Raw genomic sequence first — 18,360 nt, 5'->3', positions numbered from 1 at the left:
TCTTTCATTTTGTTCTACAAATTATTAATTACAATGGGGGGAAAAATCTTTTCACTGGAAAAGTCTCATAATATGTCATCTGACAAAATGCAATGGAAAGATCACTTCAAAAATATATAACCTGAACCTTATAATTTAAAAAACTCAGGTAACATCTAAAGACTGGACAACCAGGCTAGTATCTAGATGCTAGTAATATGGCAGTGTTAATTTACTATTCATGATAGCTGTACTGTAACTTTATAGAATATCCCTATTTATAAGAAATACTCAGGTATTCATGGCTGATGGGGTACTATGACTGTAACTTACTCTCAAATGGTTGAGGAAAACAAAGTCCTCTATACTATATTTACAATTTTTCTGTAAGGTTGAGATTCTTTCAAAATAAAGTTATTTTTAGATGTGAGAAAAGAGCTAAAGGTTCTTAAAAACAAGAAAGAAAAAACCAGACCAGGTCCATTAAAAAAGAAAAACCCAAAAAGAATTCCTAAAATTTAAAAACATATTCACTAAACAGAAACAATAACAGACTAAAGAAATTATGAGTGAACTAAAAGCACCAAAGAAATTACATAGATATAGCACATAGAGATTAACAAGTGGAGATTATAAAAGAGAGGGTAAAGAATATGAAAGGTGAAAATCTTAAGTCCTCAAGAATAGAAAGAATAGGAAGAGCAATAATTTGAGATATAATGGCTACAATTGGGTCCAGAACTGACGATAGACGTAAATTCTCTCAATGAAGAAGCACAGAAGATCTTAAACAGGGGTGTGCACGGAAAACAGCCTGAAGCTTAGGCACACAAACAGGAATGGGATTAAAAGAGTCTGGGGTGTTTCTTCTTTTTTTTTTTTTTTAAGATGTCTTTTTTTTTTTTTTTTTTTATAAATTTATTTATTTTAGTTGGGGGCTAATTACTTTACAATATTGTAATAGTTTTTGCCATACATTGACAAGAATCAGCCATGGGTTTACATGTGTTCCCCTTCCCGAACCCCCCACCCACCTCCCTCCCCCTCTCATCCTTCTGGATCATCCCATTGCCCCGGCCCTGAGCCCTTGTCACATGCATCGAACATGGAATGGTGCTTTGTTTCACATATGACAATACACATGTCTCAATGCCATTCTCCCAGAACGTCCCACCCTCACCTTCTCCCTCAGAGTCCATAAAATTGTTCCATGCATCTGTGTCTCTTATTCTGTCTCGCATATAGGGTTATCGTTACCATCTTTCAGATTCCATATATATGCATTAGTATACTGTATTGTTGTTTTTCTTTCTGGCTTACTTCACTCTGTATAATGGGCTCCAGTTTCATCCATCTCAGTAGAACCGGTTCAAATGTATTTTTTTTAATGGCTGAGTAATATTCCATTGTGTATATGTACCACAGCTTCCTTATCCATTCATCTGCTGATGGACATCTAGGTTGCTTCCATGTCCTGGCTATTGTAAACAGTGCTGCGATGAACATTGGGGTACACGCGTCTCTTTCAATTCTGGTTTCCTCGGTGTATATGCCCAGCAGTGGGATTGCTGGGTCATATGGCAGTTCTATTCCCAGTTTTTTGGGGTGTTTCTTCAAGAGGAAGGACTAGAGTATGTTTAGATGTAGATGGTCAAAGATAAGTGATAGTGAAAGAGAGGGTAAAGAAACTAAAATGCCAAGATCTCTGAGAGGGCATAAAAAGGATAGATGAGATTAGCCTTTGACTGCAGAAAGGACTGGAGAGAAAGAAAAGAAGATGGATACAAATCAAGCAGGGTTCCAGAACTGGGTGTTGAGAGATCAAGGTTTTGCTGGGAATAAAAAAGACATCTAATACAGTGGGGACAGGGAAAGGGGAGAAAGAGTTAAAATATCATGGCAAAAATTGAGAGCTTCCTAGAGATGTGTACTAATGTTGCCAAGTAATGTAAATGTTACTCAAGGCTAATACCAGGAACCTAAACACTTAGCTCAGATGAAGTATAAAAATATAGGCGGTCAGGTTAATGAAGGAGAGTACTTAACTAAGAAGAGATAAGACACACCTAAATTGGTACCAATCATAAGCCTAGATGAGAAACATCATGAAGTTCATCAAACAGTGATTTATTTTTTAATTTCTTTACCTTAACAAAAAGGAAGGTGTAGTAGAAAAAAACATTGTCCAGTAAAATGAACAGCATAATCTTATTAGATGTGGCAGCTGTTAAAACAATTATTCATTCTTCATGAAAGATTTTTTGTTACTTAAATAAAAACATAAAAGTAATGACAACATTCAATTTTAGAAAGTGAAGACAAGGAAAAAACTACTCTCAAATCTTTAACATAGTTAATATGATAATTTTGTGTAATATTTTATTCTCTATTTATATTTCTGACTCTTCCAACTAGAATCTGAGCACCAAGAAAACAAGAATCATAAGAAATTGACAGTCTTTTACCATACAGTCAATTATTTATGCGTAATAATACACAACTTGTTGTTCTGGGTTTGATGTCTGGGAAAATATATCCTGGATATATTTTCAAGTTACTGGATAAACTTCCTAAATAAAACTCAATAATCAAATCTAGGTGATACTGTAAGAAATATGACTATAATTTTCACATTCCCAATACTTTCACTTTTTCGCTATGATAAATATCTCTGTCACTCTAGTCTTTTCATATGTTGTACCATTTCCTTAGAATAGTAATCACTTCTATTTAGTCCTTTTCGATGTCCTTAAGAAGCACTTCATAGTTAAGAGTCCATGTTTTAGAATTCTTCTCTTTCTTTGATATTTCTACATTTTCCCTATAATGTGTCCAGATGACAATTTTTTCTTCACTTTTTTCTTTGGCACTCCAAGGGCTGTTTCAATCTAAGAGCTCCCCCCTCCCCTTTTTTTAAAGGAAGTTTATCTCCATTATTTCTTCACATTATTTCCTCTCCTCCATTCTTTCTCTGCCTTTCTGGGGCACCTGTTATCTGGATTCTACTTCTATCCCTCATGTTGTTGTTGTTCAGTCACTCAGTCGAGTTCGACTCTTTGCAACCCCACGGACTGCATGCAGCACACCAGGCTTCCCTGTCCTTTTTTATTTTTTTATATATAGATGCTTTCCATTGTTCTACAGATTTCCTTAATCTGACCTACCCATTAATTATTTTCTTCCTTGGCTATATGCACTGCTATTTATTCCATATATGGTGTTCTTTATTTCAACCATTATAATCTTCAGTACCTAAAATTTCTATCTCTTTCTTTTTATAATGTTTTCTTAGTTTAAAATTATTTCCCCTCACATGTTTTATATGTTTATTACACTGATTTGGTCTCTCTCCATAGTTCCTTTAAGGACTGATCTGGGTAGAAGGTCAGATGTTTTGGTCTCCTAAATCTTGACACATCTAGCAACAACTTTCAATACGAGCTTTCTAATTTGGAATAAAAATATTAGTTGTTTCTAATAGTTTTGGAGCACGATGCATGCTCCACAAGCATCATGAAGAAAAATCTGAGAAGCATAATTCCAAATACTTAGCTGTTATTACATGAATATACTATTCTGTCAGGAACAGGTACATACATCAATCCACTCCAAGTAGCTAAATTCTACACTTTAAGCATCAAGTAAAATGTTCCATTCTCTGGATATTTCGTTCCCTCAGATGAAAGTAATTTCCTCTGACCTTGAACTCTTATTATACTATAGATCATTTAAGAAGCTATAACTATTATCTTGAAATTATTTATATACACAGTTCTTTTCCTTTTAGATTTTATGTTCCCTAAACAAAGGTCCATATAGTCAATTACGGATTTTCCAGTATTCACATATGGCTGTGAGTTGGACCATCAAGAAAGTAGAGCACCAAAGAACTGATGCCTTCAAATTGTGGTGCTGGAGAAGAGAGTCCCCCAGACTGTGAGGAGATCAAACCAGTCAATTCTAAAGGAAATTAACCCTGAATATTCACTGGAAGGACTGATGCTGAAGCTTCAATAGTTTTGACACCTCATGTGAAGAGTCGACTCACTGGAAATGACCCTGATGATGGGAAAGATTGAAGGCAAAAGCAGAAGGGGGAGGCAGAGCATGGGACAGTTAGATAGCGTCATCGACTCAATGGACATGAATCTGAGCAAACTCTGGGAGATAGTGAAAGACAGGGAAGCCTAGCATGCTGCAGTTCATGAGGTCACAAACAGTCGGACACAACTTAGCGACTGATGACAACAACAAAGGCAGGATCCACTTGCAGTATATACTTATTTCCCCAAAGCAATTAACCAGGATCTTAGATATAGAAACAATACATACTTGCCAAATGAAAAACAGCCAAGACACTCTTGAGGAGGAATGTTTCATACTGCAGATACTCACAGCCTGCAAGATCTTTATTATTAATATGCACAACTGATGTTTTTAGGAGAGAGAAAAGGATAGAGTAGATGCATACGTTAATTGGTTTAGAGTAGTGGATTTAGAATATATATGCTTATTCTCAACCATTCCAGAAGTAACACAGAGATACATTATAGAAATAGAGAACTGTTATAAATCATAGAATATGGTCTCAGATTCTTCTTTCTCTCAGTGAGAGAGAAGTGTCACAGATATAGAAAATAGCCTTTAAAAAAATCAAAGACTTAGGTAGGCTTCTAAATATTGACAGGTAAACAGTTTAAGGACTCTTAAAACCCAACATACCATATCTTAACAAATCCAAACAAATACAGTAAGAACATGATAGAGTTCTTCATCCCACCAACCATCCACATTTATGGAGAATTCCTTTCAGTTATCATTTCTGTGACTACAGGTCTCTAATGCTGCTTTACATGGGAAGGCTCCCAAGCTACATTCAGATTAATTTAACACTATTATCTATTTTAGAACCATGCTTGAGTTTGGTAAATACCTATGAATTTAAGTTCCTGCTCTGACAGTATAAGACTGTCAACACTATCTAAAGAAAGGACACACTTTAATTTTGAATTTTTAATAAACCAATTCCTAAAGACTACCATGAAGACAAGTTGAAAAACTTAAGACATTATGAGAAGGAAAAATCAGTAAAGTTAAAGTCAAAAAGGGGAGAGGTCAGTAATTATATATTTATTTTTCACTAAAATAAAAAGGTAGCACTCTAAATAAAGGTATTATCAATAGCAGCATCATTTAATTTAAAATAAATTCTTATAAATTTATGTCCATTTACACCAATTCTTTCAATGAGAACTTTTCAGATTCTTTTTCTTTTGTAGTTTCAATGAAATGCTTATACATTTCACTTTCTAAGTAAATAAGATGCATACTGCAAATGACTTTTTAGCCCCAGTGGCTGATTCACCATCCAAATATTAATATCCTTCTGTGTTTTTCACTTAAAAGTCTCGAACAGCCATCTTTCAGGTACTTACAGAGATCCACAAAGTAGCCTGGATGCTTTGAGATGGAAAAAAATCTTACTGTTTTATCTGTAATGTATATCTTATATTACTTAGCAAGGCTATATAGTAATTAGTCAAATTCCTTCCTACTTAGGAACAAATACCGAAATGAACAGCAGTATTTGTTGTATCTTGGGGTTTAACAATTCATTGTATAAAAATAACATACCAAGTAATTCGGTAAGAAGGAAAAACAAGTCTGTTGTGATGAAAAAAAAATTAGATCTAGAATGATCTAGATCCACTACTCTCAGTCTCCACACTATTCACAGCAACAGCTTCTCCCATCAGCGATGCCTCATTACGCACAGTTAATTTCAGATGATTCACAGAGGGACTGTGGAACCATTCTGTCTGGGAACTATTCATCCCTGTTCTTAGATCTCTACCTCAATTCTGCCTTGAAAGAAGAAGGGGACATATGTGAAGAGAAAAAAAATCTAGTTTCCTACAAATCATTCTGAATAAACCTGCGTAGGATCCCATTCTTGAGGGAGAATATTCCCCCCAAATCAATTAGCCTTCATATTGTTCTCAATCCTATATCAGATATCTATGAATAAATGGTTGACATTACTTTGTCTCCTCAATCAAATGAGATTTGTTTAATAAGCATGGTTGTGACAAACTATAAGCACCATAATTAGGGAATTTAAAACCTTAGTAAATGGGGCACTGAAATCAATTAGCAATATTACTGTGGTGAAAATAGATCTAAGCTCTTTAGCTACTTTAATCTACTATTTCAAAATTATATTAAAAGTGAGACTTGAAGCTAAACAATGAAGCAACTCTACTTTTGCAGCAAAGAACCAAGCTACTACTCTGACAGAAACAAGATGGCCTAATGCAAAGCTTAATTTCTCAAGAAAATAAACACATTACAGACATTATGTAAAACCTATTCAAGGACTATGTAGCAACTGACAACAATTTATTCATTCAACATTCATGGAGAGTCTACTAGATGATAAGTTAAACACCAGTGAAATAAAGAGTAAAATCCATTGCCTATGCTACATGGCTTTATAGTCTAGTGAGGCAGAAAAATGATAAACAAATAAATAATTAAACCACCTAGAAAGCACTAGAGCAAAATCACACTTGAAATAGGATGATGAAAATCAGGCTGATGATGTGCTAGGTTTTAAATGGACTATGAAACTAAACTGCAATCCTGTATACATAGTACTTGTTTCATCATTATTTTAAGTATTTTAAGTATACTTGCCAGATGAAATCTAGAGGTTAAATTTATAGTTCAGTAATATCATAAAATCTAAATTCTATCACTCAAGCTAGCTAGTTCCAAGGTACCATCATGAAACAAAATGTTATGAAATACAAGGCACTTAACTTCATAGACGCCTATTTCAAGTTTACCCCCCACCTCGTCCCATTGTTTTTTGAGCAAACTCCAGGAGACAGTGAAGGACAGGGAAGCCTGTCCATGTGTTGCAAAGAGTCAGATATGACTTAGCAACCGAACAACAAAAACACTGCTGTTCAAAGCAGTCAAGTGACTATTTTGCCTTTCCAAGCTGCCTTAAAAGTTTCCAAACTTTACTAAAAGACTTTTACATTCTGTCTTTCTCCTATCTATTCAATTCTCATTTTCTGTTAGGACAATAATTTTAATATTATTTCAACTCAAGTTTCCTAGATTTCTCTCATCACACAGAATTCATCCTACTTGAGGCTATTTTTAAAATATATATTTTGGCAAAGTGCTTTCCTAAAATTAATTTTCTTTGCATTGATGATATTCTTATTTTCTTTTCAAAAAGCACCAATTTCAAAAATTTATGGAATATTTTACACACTTTCAAAAAACCCACCACCATTAAGTCCTAAGATCTTCTATGAGAAACATCAAGAAATATGCTTAAAATTCAACATGACTATTAAACATACAATATGTCCTTGGTTCTTAAACTTTCATTAGTTTTTCAAAGCAAGTCTTACTTACTGAAATAGCAAATTTTAATTTTATAAAGTTCTATATAACAAGGCATTTTGAGATATATCAATGCCTTACTCCTTGGAAGGAAGGTTATGACCAACCTAGATAGCATATTTAAAAGCAGAGACATTACTTTGCCAACAAAGGTCCGTCTAGTCAAGGCTATGGTTTTTCCAGTGGTCATGTATGGATGTGAGAGTTGGACAGTGAAGAAAGCTGAGCACCGAAGAATTGATGCTTTTGAACTGTAGTGTTGGAGAAGACTCTTGGAAGTCCCTTGGACTGCAAGGAGATCCAACCAGTCCATCCTAAACGAGATCAGTCCTGGGTGTTCATTGGAAGGACTGATGTTGAAGCTGAAACTCCAATACTTTGGACACCTCATGCGAAGAATTGACTCACTGGAAAAGACCCTAATGCTGGTAAGGATTGGGGGCAGGAGGAGAAGGGGACGACAGAGGATGAGATGGTTGGATGGCATCACCGAATTGATGGACATGGGTTTGGGTAAACTCTAAGAGTTGGTGATGGACAGGGAGGCCTGGCGAGCTGCGATTCATGGGGTCGCAAAGAGTCAGACACGACTGAGCCACTGAACTGAACTGAACTGAATGCTAGAGAGTGAATAAAGATAGTAATCCAGTGTAACACTTCAGAATCTCAGCATTCTAACAGAAGAGTTTATGGGTTGTTGGTCCCCCCCCCACATATGTGAGACAAGTATGACTAAGATACAGATTATAGAAACAAAAACAATTGTCTGGAGCAGCAGTAGAAACAGAATGAAGAAAGCATTAGACCACCAGGTACACCACAAGTGCAAGGTTTTTTGTTTTTAGTTAATAATTCTATCAATAGATGGGAAAAAAAAATTGCAGGAGATAAATCTATGCTTAGTTTTAAATTCTGCTTTCTTTAGATAAAGACAGATGGAAGGTCATACCAGCAGATACAACCAAAGTCTAAATCATTGATTTTTGCAGAGAGCAGTCTACCAGGAAACTGACTAGGATATACTCATGCCACAAGAAGTGAGAGAGAAAGGTGAGCCTGGAGAGGCAGGTCACTCCAGGAAAAACTTCTTGTGCCTTGTTAAGGACAATGAATTTATCCCATCAACACCAGGATTTAAATAAGACAGTGACATGGTCAGATCTGCATCTTTAAAAAAAGATCTGAGATCAATAATCTAACTTTCTATCTTAAGAAATTCGAAAAAGAGCAAAAGAAATTCAAAGTAAGCAGAAGGAAAAAAAAAAGCAGAAATACAATAAAGAACAGGAAAACTATAAAGGAAATTAATGAAACCACAAGTTGGTTTAAAAAAACAAAACTGCTAAATCTTCAGCTAGACTGAAAAAGGAAAAGACTCAAATTACTATAATCAGGAATAAAAGGGGACTTTACTACATATCTTATCAAAAAAATTTTTTTAAGGATTGTAAAGAGAATATTATGAATAACTATATGCCAACAAATTTAAAAATCCAGATGAAATGGGCAAATTCTTAGAAACATCCAAAATACAAAACTGACACACAAAAAATACAAATGCCCAATAAAAACATAAAAAGATGCTAATTCATGAGTCATAAGGGAAATACAAATCAAAACCAAAATGAGGTACCATTTCACATCCACTTGGATGGCTATAAAAAAAAAAAAAAAAGGAGGTAGTAGTCTTGGTGAGGATGTGGTAAAACTGGAACCCTCGTGTACTGCTAATGGAAATGTAAAATGGTACAGCTGCTGTGGGAAAGAGTTTGGCAGTTCCTCAAAAAGTTACCATAGTGAACCAGCAATTCTACCCTACGTACACACACAAAACAAATAAAATAAAACCAATATGTTCACACAAAAACTTGTGTGAAAGTTAATAGCAGTATCAGTCATACTATTCAAGAAGTGGAAACACCCAAATGTCCATCAACTGATGACTGGATAAACCAAATATTGTATATATCCATATAATGTGTATCATCCAACCATTAAAAAACAAACAAACAAAAAAGAATGAAGTGTTGATATGTGCTATAACTTAGATAAACCTTATGTTTAAACACGAAAAACATTAAGTCAGGTAAAAGGAACCAAACACAAATTCCCTCTATGCGTAATGCCAAAAATAGGCAAATCTACAGAGACAGAACCCAAATTGAGGGATAGATTTCTCTGGTGGCTCAGTGGTAAAGAATCCACCTGCCAAGGGGGCTTGATCCCTGGGTCGGGAAGATCCCCTGGAGAAGGGACTGGCAATCCATGCCAGTATTTTTGCCTGGAGAATCCCATGGACAGAGGAGCGAGCAGGGTACAGTCCATCGGGTTGCAAAGAGTCGGAAACACAGACAGAGAAAATAGATTATTGATAGCCAGGATACGGGGAGGGAAGAGAATATACTAGGATTATGAGATTTATTCTGGGACTGATAAAAAGGTTCTAGGATTAGACAATGGTTACAACTGCATCACGTTGTGAATATGGTTGACCCTTAAAACAATATGAATTTGAACTGCATGGGTCCACTTATATGTGAATTTTTTTCAGTAGCAAATACTGCAGTACTACACGATCCTTGGCTGAATTCATGGATGTGAAAATAACTATAGGAAAGAAATCTGTATATGCAGGGCCAACTATAAATTATATGCAAAAAGTTTACATGTGAGGAGTGTCAGGACCCCTAAATCTTGAGATAGTCAAGGGCCAACTGTATACCAAAAACCTTTGAACTATATACTTTTAAATGGTTAAAATTGTAACTTTCATATTAAATAAATTTTATCTCACTAAAGATGCTGGGGGAAAAAATAAGATACTGAAGAAGTAGACCAAAAGTCATTTACTCTGAAAAAGGATGAAAGATGTAGGAAAAAGATATAAGGGAGTATAATTTTACACATACATGCAAAACAACTAAGCAAAGGAATTATAAACAAAATGCAGGGTAGTCGTTAACCATGGGGAATGCAATGGTGAAGAGTCTTCAACAGTGCTGGTAACATTCTATTTCTTAAATTGGCAGTAAATTCCTGAGTGCTCAAGTTGAAAAAGGATCTATGAAAATATGGCAAAATATTAACAGGTGTTATATCTGTAATAAATTCATGATGTCTGTACTTTTCTATAAATGTGAAATATTTTATAAATTTATTAAAAAGATAAAGGAGAATGATACAATGGAATGCAAGAAGCTTCAAAACAGAGTGACCAACAATATCTCTGCAATGAAATCAAGTAAGATAAAAACCTGACTATCTCCTGGAATTGGCAATCAGAACTGGTCACCAGTAATTTAAGAGAGAAAAGTTAACAAAAAAGGTGCAAAGCCAAAATTATTCAACAAATACATGTACAAGCAAAGGCTAACACTGGAAATGATTTAAGCAACACCTTCTTAAAGTACAGCAGATAATTTTAAGCAAATATGGTATGCAGAATACTGCTCCCCAAATCTGTCCCAAAAGTGCCCATGCCTTAATGTCCACAACCTATGAATGTGTTACCTTAAATGGCAAGAGACTACATAAATGTATGTAACTTAAGGACCCAGAGAAGCAGATCTGTCTGGGTGGACCCCATATAATCAGAGTCCTCACAAAGTGTATCTGAGAACCAGAAAGACTGAAACATGAGAGACTCCCCCCAAAACTGATGGCTCTGAAGACAAGAGACCACAAGGTAAGGAGAGCAGGCAGTCCTCCAAAGCTGGAAAATATACGGAAACAGATCTTCCTATACAGGTTTGAAAAAGGAACAAAACCTGCCCACACCTTAATAGACCCAGTAAGGTTCATGTCAGACTTCTACAGAACTACAATAAATGTGTGTTGTTTTCAGTTTCTGATAATTTTTTAGAACAACCACAGAAAACAAATATAAGAAGAATAAAATGGAATGTAAATTCTTTTTCTTTCCTCCTCTGGTGACAAGTCTCAAGCTTTTTATTGCTTGATGTTCAATATAATGAAGAAGAAAAAATTTTAAAGCTAACATTTGACACCTCATATCCATTAGGATGGTTACTATTAAAAAAAGCAAGAAAACAAATGATGGCAAGGATATTAGGAAATTGGAACTCTGAACACTGTTGGTGGGAATGTAAAATGGTGCAGCAACTATGGAAATCGGTATAATAGTTTTGCAAACATTAAAAATATAACTATGTAAAAAATAAATAAGCTACAAAGATCTATTATACAGCACAGAAAATATAGCCAATAATGTATTAATAACTTTAATGGAGTATAATCTATAAACATTCTGAATCACTGTTGTACACCTGAAACTAACAAAATATTGTAAATTTAAACAAGTATCACAAATACTTAAATTTTAAAAAATTAAAAAATAATACTACCAAAAGCTCCAGCAAGTGCACCTCTGGGTAAAGTGAGATTCAAAGACATATGAACAGCCACATTCAAAGCAGCTTTTTCACAATAGCCAAAAGGTGGATGCAACCCAACCATACCTTAACAGATAAATGGATAAGAAGTGCTATGTTCATACAATGCAGTATTAATATTATTCAGCCTTAAAAAGGAAGGAAATTCCAACACATGCTATAACATGCATGACTCTTGAGGACATGATCCTAAGTGAAATCAGTCAGTCACAAAAAAGACACATATTATATGATTATATTCACATGAGGTATCTAGAGTAGTCAAATTCATACAAAGTAAAATGGTGGTTGTCAGGGTCTGAGGAGGCAGGGAATGGGGAGCTACAGTTTTATCACTATAGTTTCAATATTTGTAACACTGAAAAATTCTGGAGATTGCTTGTACAACACTGTGAATGTATTTAACAATAACTGCACAATTAAAAAAGGTTAAAATGGAAATTTTTATGTGTGTTTTACCACACTTTTAAAAGAGAGACTTGAAAAAAAAGAAAACACAAACATATGGATATTTCCAACTAAGTCCAAACAACTCTCCTTCAATCCTCCATAGACTAAATATCAATTCACTAGGTGCCAATTCTACACTTATCTTTACAACTGAAAATTAAGTCCAGAGTGATTCCACAAGAAAACAAAAGACATCAATTTGGAAGGGAAAACAATAAAACCATCACTATTTGCAGATGGTATGCTGCTACACCCTACTATGAACTTTCAAGTTGTAAACTTTCAAAAATGCAAATGTGCATTCGCATTTGCATGTATGTAAGTTAGTTCACATGTCTGGCATGAACTACTGTACTTTTCAAGGTAATGCACTCTAAGATTAAAAATATTTTATTTTTGTGTTTGCTTTTTTATTATTTGTGTGAAAAGTATTATAAACCTATTACAGAACACTACTATGTAGCAGACTGTGGTAGTTGGGTTCCTAGGTTCACTTTGTTGGGACTTATAAACGCACTTAATTAAACTCTTAGAATGGAACTCGTTTGGATGTAGGGGACTTATTGTATAGAAAACTCTAGATACTTCAACAAAAAAATGTTAAAATGAATAAACAATTCAATATATTCAATATATCATTTCTATATACTGATAACAAACTAAACGATAAAACAACTCCACTAACAACTACATCATAAAGAATAAAATACCCAGGAACAAATTAAACCAAGGAGGTGAAAGATCTCTACACTGAAAACTAAAAGACATTAATGAAAGAAATTGAAGGCACAAATAATGGAAAGATATTCCTTATTTCGGAAAAGGCAAGGGCAACCCACTCCAGTACTCTTGCCTGGAAAATTCCATGGACGGAGGAGCCTGCTAGGCTGCAGTCCATGGGGTCACAAAGAGTCAGACATGACTGAGCGACTTCACTTTCACTTTTCACTCTCATGTATTGGAGAAGGAAATGGCAACCCACTCCAGTGTTCTTCCCTGGAGAATCCCAGGGAAGGCGGAGCCTGGTGGGCTGCCGTCTATGGGGTCACACAGAGTCGGACATGACTGAAGCGACTTAGCAATCTGTATTTATGAACTGGAAGAATTAATGTTAAAATGTCCATACTACCCAAAGCAAGCTACAGACTCCGTGTAATCCATATCAACATTCCAATGGTATTTTTCACAGAAATAGAAAAAAAAAAAAAAAATCTTAAATTTGTATGGAACCACAATAGGCCCCAAACAGCAAAAGCAGTAATGAGAAATAATAAACCTGGAGGCATCATGTACCCTGATTTCAACTATATTACAAAGCTAAAGTAATCAAAGTAGTATGGTATTGGCATAAAAACAGATACACAGATCAGTGCAACAGAATAGGGAGCCCAGAAATAAACCCAAGCATATATGGTCAAATTGTGACAAAAGAACCAAGAACATACAACGGGGAAAGGATAGTCTCTGTAATGAATGGCGCTGGGAAAACTGGACATTCATATGCAAAAAGTTGAACCTGGACCATTGACTTGATACACAAAACCCAACTCAAAATGGATTAAAGACTTGAATGTTAAGACTTGAAACCATAAAAGCCATAGAAGAAAACACAGGTGATAAGATCCTTGATACTGGTCTTGGCTATGGTTTTTTGGATTTGATAACCAATAACAAGGGTCAGCACTCATCTCACACACTAGTAAAGTAATGCTTAAAATTCTCCAAGCCAGGTTTCAGCAGTATGTGAACCATGAACTTCCAGATGTTCAAGCCGGTTTTAGAAAAGGCAGAGGAACCACAGATAAATTGCCAACATCCAATGGATCACTGAAAAAGCAAGAGAGTTCCAGAAAAACATCTATTTCTGCTTTACTGACTATGCCAAAGCCTTTGACTGTGTGGATCACAATAAACTGTGGAAAATTCTGAAAGAGACGGGAATACCAGACCACCTGACCAGCCTCTTGAGAAACCTGTATGCAGGTCAGGAAGCAACAGTTAGAACTGGACGTGGAACAACAGACTGGTTCCAAATAGGAAAAGGAGTACGTCAAGACTGTACATTGTCACACTGCTTATTTAACTTATATGCAGAGAACTTCATGAGAAACGCTGGGCTGGAGGAAGCACAAGCTGGAATCAAGATTGCTGGGAGAAGTATCAATAACCTCAGATATGCGGATGACACCACCCTTATGGCAGAAAGTGAAGAACTAAAGAGCCTCTTGTTGAAGGTCAAAGAGGAGAGTGAAAAAGTTGGCTTAAAGCTCAACGTTCAGAAAACTAAGATCATGGCATCTGGTCCCATCACTTCATGGGAAATAGATGGGGAAACAGTGGAAACAGTGTCAGACTTTATTTTTTTGGGCTCCAAAATCACTGCTGATGGTGATTGCAGCCATGAAATTAAAAGACGCTTACTCCTTGGAAGGAAGGTTATGGCCAACCTAGATAGCATATTTAAAAGCAGAGACATTACTTTGCCAACAAAAGTACATCTAGTCAAGGCTATGGTTTTTCCAGTGGTCATGTATGGATGTGAGAGTTGGACGGTGAAGAAAGCTGAGCGCCGAAGAATTGATGCTTTTGAACTGTGGTGTTGGAGAAGACTCTGGAGAGTCCCTTGGACTGCAAGGAGATCCAGTCAATCCATCCTAAAGGAGATCAATCCTGGGTGTTCATTGGAAGGTCTGATGTTGAAGCTGAAACTCCAATACTTTGGGCACCTCACGTGAAGGGTTGACTCATTGGAAAAGACCCTAATGCTGGGTAGGATTGGGGGCAGGAGGAGAAGGGGACGACAGAGGATGAGATGGTTGGATGACATCACCGACTCGATGGACATGGGTTTGGGTGGACTCCGGGAGTTGGTGATGGACAGAGAGGCCTGGCGTGCTGCGATTCATGGGGTCGCAAAGAGTTGGACACGACTGAGCGACTGAACTGAACTGAATATTCTCATTTCAGAACCTAATCCTATAAAACATTCAAGTCTCCTGTAAAAATACTCGTCCCAAATTGGGCATAATCTAAAAGACTTTTTTTTTAAGTCGCTTAGTCGTGTCCGACTCTTTGCGACCCCATGAACTATACAGTCCGTGGAATTCTCTAGGCCAGGATACTGGAGTGGGTAGCTGTTCCCTTCTCCAGGATATCTTCCCAACCCAGGTCTCCAGGGGATCTCCAGGGTATCATTCCCAATCCAGGTCTCCCACATTTGCAGGCAGATTCTTTACCAGTTCAGCCACGAGGGAAGCCCAAGAATACTGGAGAGGGTAGCCTATCCCTTCTCCAGGGATCTTCCCAATCCAGGAATTGAACAGGGTTCTCCTGCACTAAAACTGGATTCTTTACCAGCTGAGCTACCAGGGAAGCCCACTTATCCTTTGTTTAACCACTCAATGAAACAGAGAGGTAGAATAACAGAATTATTATGTTTTTAATCCTAAAATAAAATTCATATTCACGGTTGCAAAACAACAGCGAATTCCTGAACAAGAAACCAATAATCAGCTGCATTGGTAAGAGAAGTTGAAAAGAACCAAAAAAAAACCCATTTGCAAAACTAGAAAAAAGACTTTCATAAAGGAAGAAAAACACTATCACCATTTTGCCTTACAAAGAGACAGTAAAAGCCAAGCTGATGAACGAAGTTGACCTATTATCTTCCTACAGACAATCTACAAAAAGTTTCAAGATGGTACTGAACAATTGATTCAGAGCTAGGTTTCATTTCATCAATAGAACATGCAAGCTTTCAATTGGGATTCTCAACAAAAGGCAACCTTTGTAATAAATGAACCACCAGAGAAGATTCTAATAAAACTTACCATTGTGTATTGCATTCAGCAACTCTGAGAAAGCTTTTAAGTAAGGAAAAAAGGACTTCAGGTTAAGATCATTCTCAAACACACAAAAGAAATACATAGGTATAGACTGAATCAGTATAATAAAATCTCAATAAGTCTATCATGTATCATGTATCATTACTTAAATCATTACAAGCTTGGCTCCGTTTTCACACAGTATGAATTTCTAGATATTGCATTTCATTTGCCAATATATTATTTACTAAATTTTATGCCAGATATACTGTCATAATGATGATAAATTTCCTTAGTAGTAAATATATGTAAAGCTACTTTTAAAAAGACATTTAGTAGTCTAGTCTAATGTCTTTCTTGCTGAAAGTCAGTAACAATAAGATATAATTCTATATAGGTAAATCCACCTTTGGTCACACTTAACAATATTTATTGTCAAAAAAAAAACACAACTCATTTTAACATCCAACCTCATCAAACATTCTCATTTCCTAGATTTTAGAACAACAGTCTCAACATATGAAGTGGTCTAAGCAAAAAACGCTATCTAATGCCAATATACATATATGAACATTAAGATTAGTGAAAACGAAAATATTGAAAATATTACTTCACTGGGGAACAAAAGTCACAATTTCGCCAACAGAAGTACCATATTAAAAGGACAGCAATCAACAAAATTTGGTCACAATTTCACCGTAATATGGATTCTAAACACAGGACAGACAAAACAGCAAGTTAATCTATCACTGTAGGAGAAACCTACATAATTAAGAACCAACTGCATTTTAGAAAATTAAAACTTAAGGGTTCAGAGGTGGTGTAATATACTAGAAAAAGCACTAGAGCAGAAGTCAAAAAGCCTGGGTTACCAACCCAGTTCGACAACTTACTAGTTGTTGGACAAGCTCCATCATGCCGATACTGCATGGAAATTTCTGTTGGGAGGGAGGAGAAAGGAAATCAGCAAAGAAGTTGCCAGTGACTTAAGAGTAGAAAAGAAAGGGGCCAGAAAAACAGGAAAACATTCATCCAAAGTCTAACTGAGAAGGGCAAATAGAACTGTGTGAACAGAAATTATAAGCCAGTAATTGGGACGTCAGGGGTAGGAGGACCAAACAGAATGTAATTCTCACAATCTTAACAGGACAGTGTAGAAATATGTGTGCCTGCATATGTGGGCAAAGAATGAGGAAAAGACATAAGGGCTTACAAATGAATCTGTATAACAAATGTTTTAAGAATAAATAGATACACTACTATGAGGAAGTATAGCTAGGCAATGTGATAAATTTTATATAATTCATTAGATGAGAACAATTTATCAAAAATATCTGAATGCTGTATTCAATTAGAAACTGTAATTTAAGTATGAAAATTTAGTTTATATCTGAGCAGAAATCCATTATGACTTACTGTTTATGTAAATTTTATATAACTTACAGTTACGTAAAACTCATTAAACTACACTCCGCTTATTCTCTTGTACTTTTCATTTTTGATGATTATAATGAACAAGCAATTACTTTTATTCCTTTACTCGTCCCTTATGAAGAGAACTAGCAGAGGGTGACATGAGGCAATAAAACACTGCTAAAAGGAAAATCTGCTCAGAAATCTGGAATAAATTTCTGTATGATATTCCAAATGAAAAAATAATTGATAAAACCAGGACTAAGGGAAGGCTGTGACTCAAAAGACCTGGCCTACTAATCTGGAAACAACTGTTATTCACGTGTGGCCACCATCACTGGCCAGTTATTTTTAAAGAAGGGGTATCTGGGAATTCTCTGGATATTACGTTAACCAAAAACATGACCGGTAGGAACCATGTGTACCAGAGGGCCTTCCAGGCAACCATCATTCACACATCTACCTCAAAAGTCAAGTCTAATCATAATTTGAAATTAAAAAGTAAGACAAAGCAATCACTGTAATGTTAAAGAAACTGATATGAGATACTGTTTAAAGATCAAACACTTAGGCCAGTTTAGTTTAAGTCCTTTCCAAATAACCCAAGAAGATGAGCCATTGTGGGAGAATTTGCCACCTTAATGCTTCATTAACAAATGCAATACAAGTGAGATTTTAAAAGGCTACTGAAGAGATAAGACACACTATGTTCTAGAGAAATGGTATCTGCTTGGAATGGTGCTAAAAATAATCAAAGGACCTTGTGCAGAAAGATTTTGTCAATGGGGAATAAACTGGAATATGGCTATTCTGGCTTTTGATCTAATACTTTTATAGAAAGACAGCCATAACATAGGGCC

General features: G+C 35.8%; 1 protein-coding gene across 50 annotated transcripts in view; it reads right to left on the bottom strand.

Annotated features, from left to right (window-relative positions):
• MLLT10 (MLLT10 histone lysine methyltransferase DOT1L cofactor) overlaps positions 1 to 18,360 on the bottom strand; it is a 205,848-nt gene that overhangs the window by 39,195 nt on the left and 148,293 nt on the right. For 19 of the 50 annotated variants that reach the window (XR_014073059.1, XR_014073053.1, XR_014073070.1 and 16 more), the window contains 2 exons: positions 16,981 to 17,025; positions 16,094 to 16,126 (listed from right to left, as the gene is read on the bottom strand). The exons of 19 other annotated variants lie outside the window; for them this stretch is intronic. Coding sequence is in view for 24 of the 31 variants with exons in the window: in XM_081556678.1 (XP_081412804.1) it covers positions 16,094 to 16,126; positions 16,981 to 17,025 (78 nt within the window). In the remaining 7 variants the exon portion in view is untranslated. The remainder of the gene's footprint in view (positions 1 to 16,093; positions 16,127 to 16,980; positions 17,026 to 18,360) is intronic. 12 more of the 50 variants (XR_014073062.1, XR_014073063.1, XM_081556683.1 and 9 more) reach the window with 1 other exon arrangement.

The sequence above is a fragment of the Giraffa tippelskirchi genome, chromosome 13 (genome assembly GCF_054371585.1).
Source record: "Giraffa tippelskirchi isolate mGirTip1 chromosome 13, T2T-mGirTip1v1.2.pri, whole genome shotgun sequence".
NCBI lineage: Eukaryota > Metazoa > Chordata > Mammalia > Artiodactyla > Giraffidae > Giraffa > Giraffa tippelskirchi.
The sequence above is the reverse complement of the archived record's forward strand: the minus strand, read 5'-3'. Positions and strand labels throughout refer to the sequence as shown.